Source organism: Lissotriton vulgaris, chromosome 7 (assembly GCF_964263255.1).
Source record: "Lissotriton vulgaris chromosome 7, aLisVul1.2, whole genome shotgun sequence".
Lineage (NCBI taxonomy): Eukaryota > Metazoa > Chordata > Amphibia > Caudata > Salamandridae > Lissotriton > Lissotriton vulgaris.
Window position 1 is genome coordinate 728,345,567 of NC_141695.1, and position 16,632 is coordinate 728,362,198.

The 16,632-nt window shown below is 45.5% G+C and overlaps 1 protein-coding gene across 2 annotated transcripts in view; it reads right to left on the bottom strand.

Annotated features, from left to right (window-relative positions):
• ABCA5 (ATP binding cassette subfamily A member 5) overlaps nt 1-16,632 on the bottom strand; it is a 1,411,043-nt gene that overhangs the window by 141,941 nt on the left and 1,252,470 nt on the right. For both annotated transcript variants that reach the window (XM_086930971.1, XM_086930972.1), the window contains exon 35: nt 8,173-8,292. In XM_086930971.1, coding sequence (XP_086787097.1) covers nt 8,173-8,292 — 120 coding nt within the window. The remainder of the gene's footprint in view (nt 1-8,172; nt 8,293-16,632) is intronic.

The following is a 16,632-nucleotide window of genomic DNA, read 5'->3' on the forward strand; positions in this document are numbered from 1 at the left end:
TAATCTGCCTAGCTTCTTCGGACGGGTCATCCACGGCCGCGGATCCCCTGCTCCCTTTTTCAACCAGGGTAACACAGCGGCCAACTGAAGCGCTAGTTCGGGAGGCATTTGGTCGTTATCCAGCGATGTGATAACCACAGGGATTGGCAATCCCCCATCCGGTGCAGGTACCGGGCTGGTCGCTGGTGCTACCAGGACCATCGGGACCTCCATCGGGACTGGGGTCTCACTAGGACCCGCTTTCCCTTTCCTCTTTTTCCCCTTATCCCCCCCTGGGGTAATGTTTGGCAAAGCAGGCCCCACAATCCTCTTAGGTCGCCCTGAGGGCCCCGCTTGGGCCTCTACTTGTTTCCGGAGGGCCGCTAGGCCGCGACCCAGCTGGTCTACTTTACCGAATTTCCTGTCCATCGCCGACACTTGGTTCACCAGTGTGCGCAGCATTCGTTCCATCTCTGAGCTCTTTCCACTCTTCTTGCCAGGCATTTCCGCGTTCAGCTTTCTCTCGGCCTGATACCCAGTAGCGACTCGAACTCCAGCTACGCCTTGACGACTGATACAGAAAAAACAACGATTACTCGTTCAAAAAACGGCAGCTTGTTCCCTTGAGGGCTCACGAGCGACGAGTGGTGCAGCCTTCAGAGCGCAGGAACAAGAGGACGCTTCCCTGGATTCCCCCGCCTTTTATCCAGCAGCGGGAAGGCGGGGCCGCGACCCCATCCCGCCCATAGGTGCACGGACTTCCGGGCGGGTGTTTAGGACCCCTTTTAGGCGGCGGGGGCGTGCTCCAACCACGACGCATTGGGCATACCGGCCGGGACACGCCCCACGCCCGCAACGGTTTCCCGGGGGATCGGGGCACCCGGCCATAAGTTCGGGGTGACCAAGTGGTCTCCCCTTTCCATTCTTACTTTGAAATTCACTTCTCCTAGGTTTTTTTTTTATTTGTGTCCTTGTCTATAGACCCCCTGACACTATGTCCCTTTTCTCCCAACAATTTGGGGACATTATCTCTCGGCTAGTCATTAATTCCGCCAAAATTCTCATCATTGGCGACTTTAATTACTGGCCGTCAGACCCCTGTGTAAGTGGCCTTTCTGAAGACTTTACGGATTTGTTACTTGGTCTGAACTGTAATCAGCATATTACAGTAGCCACTCATAACAGGGGTCATATCATCGATCAAGTCTGGACAGCCAATCTTGATATTTCCCTTCCCTCAGTTTATCCCTGTTCTTGGTCTGATCACTTTTTTATTTCTTTTTCCTTGAAATTTATCTTGCCCTGTCACCCTCCTCCTACCACCAATTTTATTGCACGCAACTGGAAACGAGCCAATCTCACAGAATTCCACTCAATTCTAGCCACATCAGTCCCCAGTGACATGGCCTCAACATCTGCCCAGGCTGCTGCTCTTGATCAGTGGCTAGGACATGCGAGCAATGCAGTTGCCCCGTTAAGAACCATCAAAATTAAACGCCCCCATGACGCTCAGCGATGGTTCACGGAGCAACTGAAATTGGACAAATTGGCCCTCCGACAAGCAGAGCCCCGCTGGAGGCGCAACTACGACCCTTTATCAAAAACGGCCTAGGTTAATTGTTTAAACCTTTATAAAAAATCCATCTTACAGGCAAAAACCTCCTATTTTTCGCAGAAGATTCTCAACTCTGCTTCTAAAACCAAAGATATTTTCTCAATTGTGGAGAAACTTTCTTTGCCAGACCGTGTCACTGTCCAACCTCAACCTACACAAGCTCTCTGTGATTCCCTCAACTCCTATTTTATTGACAAGATCATCACTATTAAAAATAATACCCCCCTCCCTTCTTCGTCTACTGTTTCTTTTTTACCCCCAATCCTTGCTGCTTTGATGTGTTTCCTCCCATTTCTTTGACCGAGTTTACCTCTCTACTACATATGGTAAGCTCTGGCTCTCCTAATGACTGCTGTCCCCCCCAAATCCTGAAAGCCACCTTTTTGGAATGTCCAGATCCACCGTTGGCAATTCTTAACAGCTCGCTTGCCACAGGCTCTGTCCCTGATGCTTTCAAACAGGCGGTTGTAGTTCCCATACTTAAAAAACCTGGTGCCGACCCTTCTGTCCTGAGCAACTATCGACCGATCTCCCTTCTCCCCTATTTGGGGAAAATCTTGGAGACCTATGTTACCCGTTGCCTCAGTGCTTTCATTGAGGGGGTCTTCTTTCTTAGATGACCAGCAAGCCGGTTTTAGACCGGCTCACTCCACTGAAGCTGTCATCGTGGCCGCAATGGATGTACTGAAGCAAGGCGCCGACAAAAACTTGGCCCAGGCTCTAGTTTTATTAGACCTGTCGGCTGCCTTTGACACGGTCGATCATGCCATCTTGATCGACCGTGTCAACAATGCGGGCATCCAGGGCATGGCCCTCTCTTGGATCAGATCTTTTTTGCACCAACGCTCTCAATCAGTTCACCTTTCCACCTTCTCAGCCCCTTACTTTGCACTATCCTGTGGTGTTCCTCAGGGCTCAGCTCTTTCACCTCTTTTGTTTAATCTTTATATGCAACCCCTTATAGTTTCTCTCCGCCACACCCCTGTCACTATTTTCAACTACACGGATGACTTACAGTTGATTTTTCCTGTTGACTCATCCCCCACTTCCTGTACCAATTTCCAATCCACCATGCTTACTATCTCTGAGTGGATGCATTTTAGCCAGCTGAAGCGTAATCCCAGCAAGACAGAGTTGGTACTAACAGGAGGGTCAGCTAACCCCTGGAGCTCTAGTTTTTGGCCCTCCGCTCTCGGCACCCCGCCTTGTCCAGTCAATTCGGTGAAAAGCCTTGGTGTAATCCTATCTAGTGACTTATCTATGAGACCTCAAATTAATGCAGTTACATCGTCCTGCTTTTTCCATCTACGCAGGATCTGCAAAATCCGCAGATTCCTCACAACTGAGGCTCTCATACTGGTCATCATGGCTCTTGTCACCTCCCGTATTGACTATGCTAACTCTCTCTATGTTGGGATTCCTGCGTACCATCTCCATCGGCTTCAGCTGGTTCAAAATCAGGCGGCGAGACTGGTCTTTCAATAGTCTAAACATCAACATGTCTCGCCCCTGTTGAGGAAATTGCACTGGCTCCCCGTGGCCTCCCGTTGTATGTTTAAGTTGGGCTGTACTGTTTTCAAGGCCCTTCTTGCTTCTGATCCGGTTTTCACCTCCTCCAGCCTCAAACGTCACATCCCCTTACGAAATCTCCGGTCTACTGCCCACAATCTTTTAATCATCCCCAGGTACAATTCAAAAAGCATGGGGGCTCGTGCTTTTCGTTTCTTGCCCCTGCACTGTGGAACTATTTTCCTATCTCACTTCGACTCTGCCCCGATTATCTCTGTTTCCGTAAACTACTCAAAACATACCTCTTTCAATTAGCTTTTGAGTAATTATGCTGTCTGCCCCCGTTGTTGTCTATGAGCGCCATGAAACCATTTGGTGACCGTGCGCGGTAAAAGTGATTTTAACATAACAACATAAAGTAATTATAGCTGCCGTCCTTCCCATTTGGGCTAAGATTGTTAACACTTCACTATTGGAAGGCATGATTCCCGACTGCTTAAAAGCAGCACAAGTATCCCCCATTCTAAAAAAAACCAAACACAGACAGTTCTGATCTGAATAACTTCCGTCCTATCTCCAACATCCCCACACTGGTGAAACTCTTAGAAAAGTGTGTGCAATCTCAACTCTGTGCTCACATTGAGAAATTCCAACTGCTGGATCAACAGCAATCCGGCTTTCGGAGTGGCCACAGTACAGAATCAGCACTCACTCACAACTTGGATGACATTTTAAAGTTGCTTGACCAAAATGAATCCAGCCTCCTCATTCTCACCCACCTATCTTCTGCCTTCGACACGGTTAACCACAGCAAACTACTCTCCACGTTAGAACACCGGATGGGTCTATCAGGTCTTCCCTTCTCCACAACAGATCCCAAAGAGTCAAAATGAAGCAATTCCTATCTCAGCCGTCTACAGTCCTGATGGGGGTTCCATAAGGGTACGCCCTTTCTCCCATACTCTTCAATCTATTCTTGGAACCATTAGCTAATGCCACTCAACTCCATCTTGATGAACACCCAAAACTGGCTCACTGAAAACTACCTCATTCTCAACACCTCCAAAACAAAATTCCTCCTGACTGCTCCTCCTAACCATGCCTCCAAGATTGACTGGGCTGCTGTCTTAAAGGAACCAGCTTTGCTTGAATTAGTGTTCCACGTGAAGATTCTTATATTGTTTTTTTCATTTGTTCTTTTTTTGCCCTGACAAAGTCTTTTGGCTGATTTGCCTGACGAAACACGTGTTGGCAATTTTGTGGTTACTCTGCATAGTATACAGGAGTGGCTGCAATACTAAGCGATGTCACCATGAAAATTCGGTTAGGTTCTGGTGTATAGGATCAGCTTTTGGTTTTCTGTTGGTGATTTTCTGCCTATACGTCTAAGTAGTGAGAGGTTTATATAGCTTTCTCGCTATTTGAATTATGGATTCCCCTGAACTTGATAGAAGGATTTTTTCCATAATGTAAATGGTATTGCATTGTCAGTGCTTAATTCCGCCTTTACACCGAAATATCATTAATATGATTTTTCAATCATTTAAATTGGTGTTTACACAGCGCACTCATTAAAAAATACGCATTCCCAGCTTTAGGTAACTAGCATATACCATTACGCTAATTGAGCGCGGCGTCTCGGTATACTCGGGACAGAGAGTATTTGGGAACTACATTTCCCATCAGCAAGGGCGCAGGAGGCTGCGAGTAGGCGCATGATGTCATCACGCACAGGGGGCGTCAGTCATCGACGCGCTCTGAATGCGGAAGTGAGAAAGGTTTATCTGCCTCGCCGGTGCACCGAGTCGGTTCCTCCCTACGATAGAGCTTAGAGGGACGACCGGTGCATCGACGGAGAGGTAAGACGGCAGACATGTATGTGTCTGCGCTACACTCTGGCATTTTTAGTTAAGTGCGGATGCTAGCTTACAATTGTTGAAAACAGTGATGACTCTAATTAAGCGCGGTCATCAATTCATAACTACCATTCACTAACTGAGGCTGACTGACTTAGGTGCTGTTCCACGGCGCTGGCAGGAATGTGATGCCTGATGTGGAGCATGCGAAAATCGATTAGTTTAGGATTACATTGAGATATGGATACATCCTTTGATTTGTTGTTTATCTTTAGTGCGGTGCATCCATTTACCTGAGCTCGAGCCAGGTGAGGTGGAGTGGTTCCTTCTCATCGAGTGGGTGAGTGAACCGTTATCTACAAATTCGCTAAATTAGTGATTTGTGACTAAGTTAGTCTGAATGCTGGGCAAGAGTAGTTTATGTCTAGCACAAAATAATGGCACGCTCAGTGCACGTTATTATCAAAAAGCAATCATGATTCTGTACCCTTATACTATATTTTCTCCCCTACTTTTAGGATGAGAGGAAGTTGATACATACACTATCAGGTGATATGGTTCTTGTTATTTCTTATTCTTTTCTCTAGCAGTAGCATTAATGGTCTTGAGGAAGCAGCAGGAGATCACTAGACTCCGGATGTCTGCAGAAACATGTCGACCTTTCATCTCTTAGTGGCTATTTGCTAATCCACTATTGCACTGTTTTTATTGATTTAGGAGTGTGAGGGTGTTTATTAAAGTTTTTTTCCCGACCACTACCTAATTTTAAAGCATCTTTCTTTACTTTCACAAACACACTTTTTCTTTCACGCACTGCTATTTCTAGTTCTCATCTAGACACGCCTTTTCTGTTTCACATCTGTACATATCGTTGTGGTTTTTTCCTGTGCCTGGTTTTAGTCATCAGCCAGCAGAGGTTTTTTAACCGCTAATGTGACAGAAATTATGCACCAGAGATCCCAGATGATGAAGGGCGGTCTCGATGGTGGACTGATGGGAACTTGCATAGTTTAGCAACTATTTCCTGTATACTTGTATCTGGGTGCTTTGATTGCTTGTTTTCTGACTCTCTGTTAACTTTAGGTTGGTGTTACTTTGATACAGGGGGCTTAACAGTAGGGTCTATAAACTTTCCCCTGGGACCTTCCTTGTGTGTTATTTACTCTGTGGTTTGAACAGCACTCAGCAAGAAATGTGATCACTGAGGATGCTATGAAAATGGAATAATAAACGAAAAAATCTAATCCATTGGAGAGTTGTGAATTCATATGTACTTTTACGCTTACAATTGATACTCAGGCATTTAATTGTTGATTTGTTTTTAGGGTGGACTTTCTTTATCGGTTTTATAACTGTTGGCAGTGGTTGTATATTATCCTTGAGCACTCTTGTCCTTGTTATTTTAATTAAGAGACGCTTTGCACTGTCTTGCGCTCGGTTCCCCTACTGCCTTAACTTCTTATTAGTGTTGCCCCCAAGATTGACCTCTGGATCCATCAACTGTCTGCCTTCGATTGCTCCCCCCACATTATCGAATCTCTTGGAATCACCCTAGACAGGTACCTGAACATATTAGCAATGTAACCAAGGGTGCTAAACATCAGATGAGGCTACTAAGGAATCTGAAACCATTCCTCCCACAGGAAGATTTCAAATGGGTGGTCCAAGCTTTAGTATTGCCAAGGCTCGATTACGGCAGCTCCACTCTTTGTGGTCCCCCCCAAACAAAGCTTGGTTCCACTTACGGCTTCCATTAATGCCGCAGCCAGATTGATTACTGGGACAAAAAGAAATGAGCACATATCCCCAGCCTTAAAATCCCTAACTGGTTACCTTATGAAGCTAGAATTCAACTAAAGATCGCTTGCCTGACTCACAAAGCACTGCATTTCAAGACCCCATTTATCTGGCTCACAAACTTGAATTATCAGTGGGTGGCCATCCGTCTTGGAGTGCAAACTCACTTCTCCTGAAACCTCAAATCTTCCACAAAAGAGAACGCATAACAGCATTCTCGGGCAGGGCCCTGAAGATTTGGAATTCCCGTCCACCCATCCACCACTTCCTTCAACACGTAGTGAAAAAAATTATAATGCTGAAATTCCTGCCATAAAGTCCTGGCTCAGTTGCCTCAATACTGCTCTCTTCTCTGATGATATGACTTTCCAGTTCACAGTTTCACTTCTGGGTTTAACAGTGGGAACAGGCCATTCCACACCTCTGTATGTTATTTATGGACTGTCTCTCTCCCTTTGTTTGATCGCTATCTGTTACTTTTGTGTAATCTAGTGTTTAATAGGATTGGCAGGCTACTACTGTTACTATGGACATTGCCTATGCCTTTCTATTGTTGGAACTGTCCTATCTGGTTCTCAAATGTCCTGAATCCTTTTGTTGTCGTGCTCTCGTCTTGACCCTAGTGGTAACGTTTATCTTGAACCTATTTGTAATGCTTTGCTCTTGTCACACCTTGGTATTCTACCTACCTCAACAGTGAAGTGCTCTGATACCCTCCTGGGTCTTGTTCGCACTATACAAAACTTTATAAATAAATAAAATCAGTGAGTAGGCAATGGGGTAGTGGTTACATAGTTCTTTGCAGCTGCTGTTCAAATACAGAGCTATTCAGTTTAGTGATGTAATAGATTCAGTGAAACAACAGATGTGGTCATTAGCTGTGGTGACCAAGCCTTGCCCATTGGGGGAGTGTTGGGTATAAGCGAGCGATGATTAAATGGGTAGGTTGCCTTACAGGGCAAACTGTAACAACTGAACAATGTCAGTATTCACGTTCCTCCTTTTCCGTTATGAATCAAATGATTTCTTTGGTAACTAGGGATGGTTCATTATACCTGCGCGATCTAGATTGATAGACAGCAAGAGCCCGGCCTTTGAAGCTGCATTTTAGTTCTAAAATGAATTTTCTTAAATTTCGTATCACTTCAACTGATTCACTTTCATTATTGTATCACGGTAAAAAAAAAAAAAAATCTGTGTCCAAGAAATGTAGTTTGGTAGCATATAAACACTCAAAGAAACCCGTCCAATCCACAATAGTCCGTTTGTAATCGCTCTTAAGCAATTTTTTACATAATTATATCTACATGCTGCTTTGGATCTAAACTAATTTACCACATACATAATTACAATAACATAATTTCTACGTGGTAGGTTTTAGATAAATACACCTTGGCATTGTCGGTTTACTCTCACCTTAATTGCCCGGACACCATGATAGCTACTCGATCACACACCGCATCTGCCTCCTCCATATAATGAGTTGTTAAAATAGCTGATCGTTCTTTGCTTTTGAATGCAGTTCGTATGGCTCGCCTATAACAATAAACAAAATAAAGCAAATAAACAACACATTACACCAGTGCACTAAAAGAATTAAAATGGCATAAAAGTTTAAAAAAAATATGATGAAAGGTTACAGGACACGGTAGGCGACGACAAGTATCAGAACACGGAGCACGCCCTGCAACCGTCTTCCAGAACGTTCCCATTCTGACGGTAACATTCCACACAACCCAAGGCTCGTGACACTTCACAAGGAACCAAATCAACAAGAAACACTGTCGCAAAGAACAATAAGACAGTGCATCCATGAGAACTCCCAGAGAAAAGAGTGAGCAACAGTACAAATTAGGTAAAAATACATGTTGCGTATGAAATGAAACCAAGAGTAAAACAAGCATTGGCACAGCCAATAGGTCTCGCCTTTTTGACCTTACAATTTTTTAGCTATGCAACAGTTGATGTTATTGCACCAAGGATATTGTGCTGCATAACTAAATACTTATAGGGTCCCAAAAGCGAGACCTAATGGCTATGCCAATGCTTGTTCTGTTTGTAGGACCACCACCCATAATTTCCCTAATGCTGGCTTCTCCCTTACACTTCTCAGCTGTGCCAAGTTTGGGATAGGTTTGATTTTTTTGTCAAACATATATTATTGAGGTTTTTGACAGAGTACATCGTATAACATTACCATCACGTTCTTCACATGAGTGATGCTAAAGAATGTTTGCAAAAAGTGACACTGTGAAGAGTCATACATATCGTCAGGGATAGTCCCCATCCCAAACATAGTGGAACGCTCATTTAAGGGGTACAGATTCTAACATAATAAGGCTTAGGGTAAGTCCCCGTGTTCTGCACAGTGCGGCAAGTAGTGCTAGAAATTTCCCATCGTTCTTTGTGGCAGCTCTCTCTGGGTTCCTTCGTCTGAGGGTGTTATATAGAAAGTACTACAGTATATTCAAAACGGCTCCTAACTGTGGAGCAATGAACAGAAAATAAGTAACCAACCCTTTCCACCCCCCACCCCCCTCCCGTGACATGGTGACGGCACATAAAAAAAAAGGGAAAAATGCATACTGCAGATTGCTTGACAGGTTGCACTTCATATCTGGAAGAGGTGGAGCGCCCTAACGGATGAAGGACAGACAGCGGATGGAAGGCCACGGTGAAAGAAAAGTGACCAAGGAGACCCATTTAAATTCAAAGTTTTAAAAATGATCCCTGAAAATGTCCAACATTCGCTCCAGGCTAAGGAGCTTCCATAACCTAGAGTGCCAGAGAGAAATTGCCAGAGCTTCTCTCCTTTTCCAGGGCGCTGCTAATGTAATCTTCGCTGCCCCTATATAGTGCCACATGATCTTTTTGTCCGCCCGGGTCTGGTGTTCTAAGGATGGGTCCAGAAGTCCCGAAAGGACCTCTGCCATATTGGTTGGGATAGGGTATCCCAGCATGTCCTTGATTTGGGCAAGGATTTCTTCCCAGAAAGGCCGGAGGTGCGGGCAATCCCACCAGTTAGGCTGGAAGTTCCCCAGAAGTCCATACCCCCTCTAGCATCTATCAGAAGAACCGGGAAAAATCTGTCGGAGTTTGGAGGGATGAAGGTACCAGTCCATCATGGTCTTAAGGTGTAAGGTGTGTCTCCCTGAGTTTGACGGAGTGGTTGAACTTCCTGATGTCAGACCATAAATGGGACCATTCCTCGTCTATGATATTTCGTTTTAGGATACCCTCCCACATTGACATATAACGTGTGGCGTGGAGAGAGTGAGGTGGTGAGGAGACACTCGTATATAAAGGAAATCGTGCCTTTCATGGAGTTCGCCTTAGTGAGAAAGGATTCAAATTTTGTCAGGGGACGGGTAGCTGCCTCCCGGACTTGTGGTGCGAGGGCCCAGTGTAGTAACTCGTTGTAGCGGTATCTTTCTGTGCTCTGTAGGTTGTATTCCCTTTTGCAGCTGTCAAAGGTAAGTCGATCAACGTTATGAAAAAGGTGCGTTAGGGCTAGGCATCCCCCCTCTCGCCAAGCATCGAATGGACCTGTCTGTAGGCCTGGGGGAAATGCAAGATTAAAGTGCAATGATGTGAAGGGGGAGGGAAAGGAAGTCCATCTCTCGTCGCCCGACACCGAGTCTCATACCTTTAGTGTTGTGCGTGTAGGAGTGCAAATATAGGTGTTCTTAGGTCTAACATGTTTGGAGCAACAGATCAGATCCCATATGGTCAGTCCTGTAACACTTCGATCCATATGTAGCCAGTGTTTGCCTGATTCGTATTTCGACCATTCTGTCAGTACACATAATTGGGCAGCCTTGTCATATAAATGTATATCTAAAGTCCGGCTCCACCCTCCCCTCTGGAGCGACAAAGTATCGTAAAAGAGAAGCACGCCCGCCTCCTTTGCCATACAAAATTCAAGATCATAGTTTTGACACGCAAAAAGAAGTCTCTGCAGTTCAATGGGTATGGCTTGAAATAGGTAAAGAAGCTTGGGGAGAAGAGTCATTTTTATGGCATTGTTGTGAACGTATCTAGGACCCTAATTAAATATTCCTGATTTATGCCCTTATGTGATTATAACAAATCATATCCTTATAAAGGCATAAGAATCATATCCATATTTAGTCATAGCCAATGCAGTCCAAATACGGCAAGGCTACCTCCTTAGACTCCTAGAAAGTACAACGAGTTCTTTCAACAAACTAAACCTCCAGAAACCTGGGAATTCCCCATGCTTTTGTTTTGATTTGTCCTAGAACTCCTGCGAGTCCGAAAGAATGGCCAGTTCTTAGTGACATCTTTTATTGACGTCCTATGTCCAACCTTATGTCACTGAAAAAAATAGAATAGAAAGGGAGGTCTCCTCACATATCCAATGACGGGACGAGGAGAGAGAAGAAACAGGAAGTCAGAGCAGTCCCTATTATTACCTATAAAACAAGGATACTATTATCCTTAACTATACCACCATAGCTCAAGAGATCTTTTGCATTTATATCCACTCAAGACATTTATACATAATAAGCCAACAATAGAATCAGAGTTATACACAATTTATTTTAAAATATACAAAGACAAATGTCGAATACAGTACCACAGTGCAAAAAATGTTAAAAACAGAATGTTTACGGTTTTTGTCAGCACCCTACCAATAGGTCAATGGTGCACACACAATTCATACATGAAAAAACAATTTAAAAAAGCAAATCGCTATTAAAAACAAGTTGTCGACGCAGCGTTTCGGTTTCTATGATGACACCTTCATCAGGACAGGGTTCTATACAGTAAAGAAACACAATATTAACAACAATAATTTTCTTGAAGACACAACTTTATCTACACCTATTGTTCTTTAAAATTTTTCTTTAGTTTTTTTCACACACATTTGACAATTAATTGACGCATTCAGAAAAGCATTGTGTCATGGGGAAAATTATTTTGCATGGGGTGCCAGGGTACATGGAAAAGTGGCAGCGTGATCTCTTGAGCTAAGGAAAGCGAAAGCGTTATATGCTTCCAGGTGACATGTTTCTAAACTCACAATACACCCAGGGGTAGTCCAAGACTATTCCAGTTTATATTATTTCTAAACATAGACAATTTTATACTTACTCTAACAGGGCGTACTCTTATAAAATGAGAGACGTCTTCCTCTTTTATTAATTTGAGGCAGTAGACCTTAGTTCATCATAGGACATCAGGTACACAAATAGTGGTGGACGAGTAAAATATCTTTTAGTGTCTGAAACAATAAACACCATCCTTTATGCTCATATTGTAGTAGATATGAGAGTATATAAAAAATTTTTTTTACTAGTGCTCAAGGGTCAGTCAATTACCTTTGCTATACACTGGATTTTCCTGTTCGTTGAGGAAAAAGGAGCCACCGATATGAGGGACCTTTGTATAGGATTCCTTAAAAAATATAGAATAAGGACCATATCAATTTGGATTACAATTGGGAGAGTAGGAGTTTACTCATTCACCTTTACCATTATATATTGCTTACCCAACCTTATGTCAAACACGGCACCTTCCAGGTATAAATATGCCAGCGTTTGCCTTAAGCAACACACAGTGGTTTGGAGCAGAGCGGCTATCTACTTATCCGAAGCCCAGCTGATGCAAGTGCCGAAGGAACCCGTCCCTCCCATTTGACGCACTGAGAAAGACGCTGTCTTTTTCTCCTGCCGAGAAAATCCAGCTCCAGTGTTTCCAGTCACCCTTGCGGGTTAATGGGAGATCGAGTCCTGAGAGCGAGATACAAGACCTCTTTCATGCTAAAACCAGGGTACGTAGCTGATTAGATCCTTAGAGAATTCTTGAGTCAGATTCTTGGCAAAACTAACTTAACTTAAAAACTACTTTACTCCTTCCCACGTACTAGGCTTAGGTTAGGTACACTGGGGTAGGCGTATTTAGAAACATCCGTTGAGTAAGTTTAGTCAACTTTTATCATTGTATGTAATTGTATATATTTTATCCGTTTTAAGTATCATCTGGCTCAGAAACCATATCAATGCTTTTACAGTATTATTTCATAATACTCCTTTTACTGTACGCACTTTACTTTATAACAAGTATTGCAATTGTAGCAATTCACTTCTCTTGCATGATAAAGAAGACTGCTCAATGAATAACACCTTTTATTGAAAACGCCGGTCTCTCTATTTCTCTGCACTCTGGTGAAACTAAGTATGCACGATTGACTGAGTTAAATAGCTATCTATTGTTTTCACATGACTCTGGAGATATACTCTGGAGCGCACTCACCCGGCAAACAGTCAGAGCGGGCTAGAGTCACGCTGAAACAGCGACTCCTTCGCTGCAACGAGCAAACCCTTGAAAACAATTTCCCGCCGCCATTTACGGCGAGGAAGCAAGGCCACGCCTACCTGAGGCCACGCCCACCCCCCCCAGCATATATACGCGACCAGCAGCGTTGAAACTGACAGAACCTGAAAACTCCTGAGGCGGAAGCCGGGAGAACGCCAAAATTCTTTTAAAAAACTATCACCACTGTATTTTTGTGTCACCTTACTAAAATTGTATTTTAAAAAGCGCACTCACCCGGCAAACAGTCAGAGCGGGCTAGAGTCACGCTGAAACAGCGACTCCTTCGCTGCAACGAGCAAACCCTTGAAAACAATTTCCCGCCGCCATTTACGGCGAGGAAGCAAGGCCACGCCTACCTGAGGCCACGCCCACCCCCCTCAGCATATATACGCGACCAGCAGCGTTGAAACTGACAGAACCTGAAAACTCCTGAGGCGGAAGCCGGGAGAACGCCGAAATTCTTTTAAAAACTATCACCACTGTATTTTTGTGTCACCTTACTAAAATTGTATTTTAAAAAGCGCACTCACCCGGCAAACAGTCAGAGCGGCTAGAGTCACGCTGAAACAGCGACTCCTTCGCTGCAACGAGCAAACCCTTGAAAACAATTTCCCGCCGCCATTTACGGCGAGGAAGCAAGGCCACGCCTACCTGAGGCCACGCCCACCCCCCTCAGCATATATACGCGACCAGCAGCGTTGAAACTGACAGAACCTGAAAACTCCTGAGGCGGAAGCCGGGAGAACGCCGAAATTCTTTTAAAAACTATCACCACTGTATTTTTGTGTCACCTTACTAAAATTGTATTTTAAAAAGCGCACTCACCCGGCAAACAGTCAGAGCGGGCTAGAGTCACGCTGAAACAGCGACTCCTTCGCTGCAACGAGCAAACCCTTGAAAACAATTTCCCGCCGCCATTTACGGCGAGGAAGCAAGGCCACGCCTACCTGAGGCCACGCCCACCCCCTCAGCATATATACGCGACCAGCAGCGTTGAAACTGACAGAACCTGAAAACTCCTGAGGCGGAAGCCGGGAGAACGCCGAAATTCTTTTAAAAACTATCACCACTGTATTTTTGTGTCACCTTACTAAAATTGTATTTTAAAAAGCGCACTCACCCGGCAAACAGTCAGAGCGGGCTAGAGTCACGCTGAAACAGCGACTCCTTCGCTGCAACGAGCAAACCCTTGAAAACAATTTCCCGCCGCCATTTACGGCGAGGAAGCAAGGCCACGCCTACCTGAGGCCACGCCCACCCCCCCTCCTTAACCCCATAAAATAATGTGCAATTATCGGACGCGCAGCGGACGGGCGCAGCGGGCGCGCCGTCAGCGCGCCGAAGGCGCGCCAAAGGCAAGCCCGTCTGGGCCCGTCCGGACCCGGACGGCCCTTGGCCCCGTTACTCTGCCAGGTGATCCTCAGGAGCGAGTGATGTATACAGCTGATACACTACGAGCCCTACGTCCGATAACCACCCTGACCTGCTACCACACGGTTACGGAAGGTAAGGTCTTTTCGACCTGCTCATACTGCAATCCGACTCCCCCCCCTAAAATCACCAGACCAGCTCTGAAAGCTGGACTCCTCAACTGCCGCTCCCTCCCGAAACACGCCACTGAAGTAAATCTCCTAATCCAAAATCAGGATTTCGACCTAATGTTCCTAACAGAGACATGGCTTTCTGACTGCACCGATCCGGATGTCGTCACAGCCCTCCCCACAGGTTATCTCTGCCAAACGCTAAATAGACCTAAAGGGAGGGGAGGCGGGGTAGCCATAATCCACAGGGAACGATACGTCTGTAGGATGATTAACGCTGATATCGAGGATTGTGAGTGCGGCCAGTTCTCCATCCAAATCTCTCCAGCCTTCACTGTGGCGGGGCTTCTGACCTATCGTCCCCCTGGGGCCCCAGGCAATTTCTCCAACTCCATAGTCGAATCCATTTCTCAACTAGCCTCCTCCACCTCCAACTTCCTGCTATTAGGTGATCTTAATCTCCACTTCCTTGACCCAACGGATCGTGTCGCCGCGGACATCAAACATGACCTTACAGTTCTAGAGGTATGTCTGGTGAACAACGAGCCCACCCACGAGAAGGGCCATCTATTGGATCCCATCTTTACCAATATTCCAACGATGACCACCAACCCTCCGGTGACCCTTCCATGGACTGACCATTTCCTGGTTCCGTTCTTCTGGGAAATTCCCATATCTAATCACCTAATTCCTAAAACCCAGGTTACCGACCGCCAATGGCACAAATTGTCATCTGATATATGGGCCCGTTCTCTTACAGACTCCACTCCCGAGCTTTCCTCGGACCCGAATGCGGCCGATAAACAATTCAGTGACTGGATTACGTCGTCTCTCGACGCTTTGCTGCCAAAAATCACTACTTTTAAACAGCTTAAAAAGATATCCCCTGCTCCATGGTACACTCCAGAGCTTAAAGCCCTACGGCAAGAATGTAAAAAAACCGAACGCTCATGGAGACGTGATAAAACAGGAGCAAATAAAAATATCTACTCCATCTCTCTTCTCAATTATAAAACCGCTATCCGGAAAACCAAAAGCGTGTTTTTTCAGGAGAGAATAGAGAGAGCGGGTGGCTCCGGGAAGGAAGCATTTGCTATCCTCAAAGAACTCTCAAAACCACCAGAACAAGAACGGGGACCCCCTTCCGACCCTAAAGCTGATCAAGAGAAATGCCAACAATTGGCTAACTTTTTCCAGGACAAAATCCGATTAATCCTGGATTCAATTCCTCCCCTGAGCCCGAGGGAAGAAACCGTTCTCCCATATCCGACTTCTTCCACCGGCCTGTCCACATGGGGCCAGGTCACCTCAGACGAAGTACGGACGACGCTCAACTCCATGAAGAGCGGTTCACCCAGAGATCCTGCTCCTCTTCGGATCCTTAAAGAGGTAGCCCCTTCTATCATCCCCTCCCTCACTCAGTTGATTAATACGTCACTTCAACAGGGAGTTGTGCCCCTGAGCTGGAAGAAGGCGGTGGTAAAGGCCTTACTGAAGAAACCCACTCTTGACCCTGAAAACCTGGCGAATTATCGGCCCATTTCCTTACTCACAGGAGTAAGTAAAATTGCGGAAAAACTCATCAACAAGAAACTTTCGTAGTACCTAGAGGCTAACAACAAACTGAAAAATTCCCAGACGGGCTTCCGACCAGGACAGGGCACGGACATCGCCCTCCTGGCGGCGGTAGAGGAAGCCAGAACGCTGCTGGATGGAGGAGGATCAGTGGCAGTGATCCTCCTCGACCTTAGCGCAGCGTTCGATACCGTTGACCACCAACTCCTCATCGAAAGGCTGGCAAGAGCTGGTCTGGAAGGCATAGCCTTATCCTGGCTCTCATCCTTCCTGACACAACGATCTTATCAGATCTGGGAGAAGAACGCCCGCTCCTCCGAAATGCCCCTCCAATGTGGTGTGCCTCAGGGCTCCTCCCTGAGCCCCACATTATTTAATATCTATATGTCCACATTGGAGGAGGTTATCACCCCTTTCG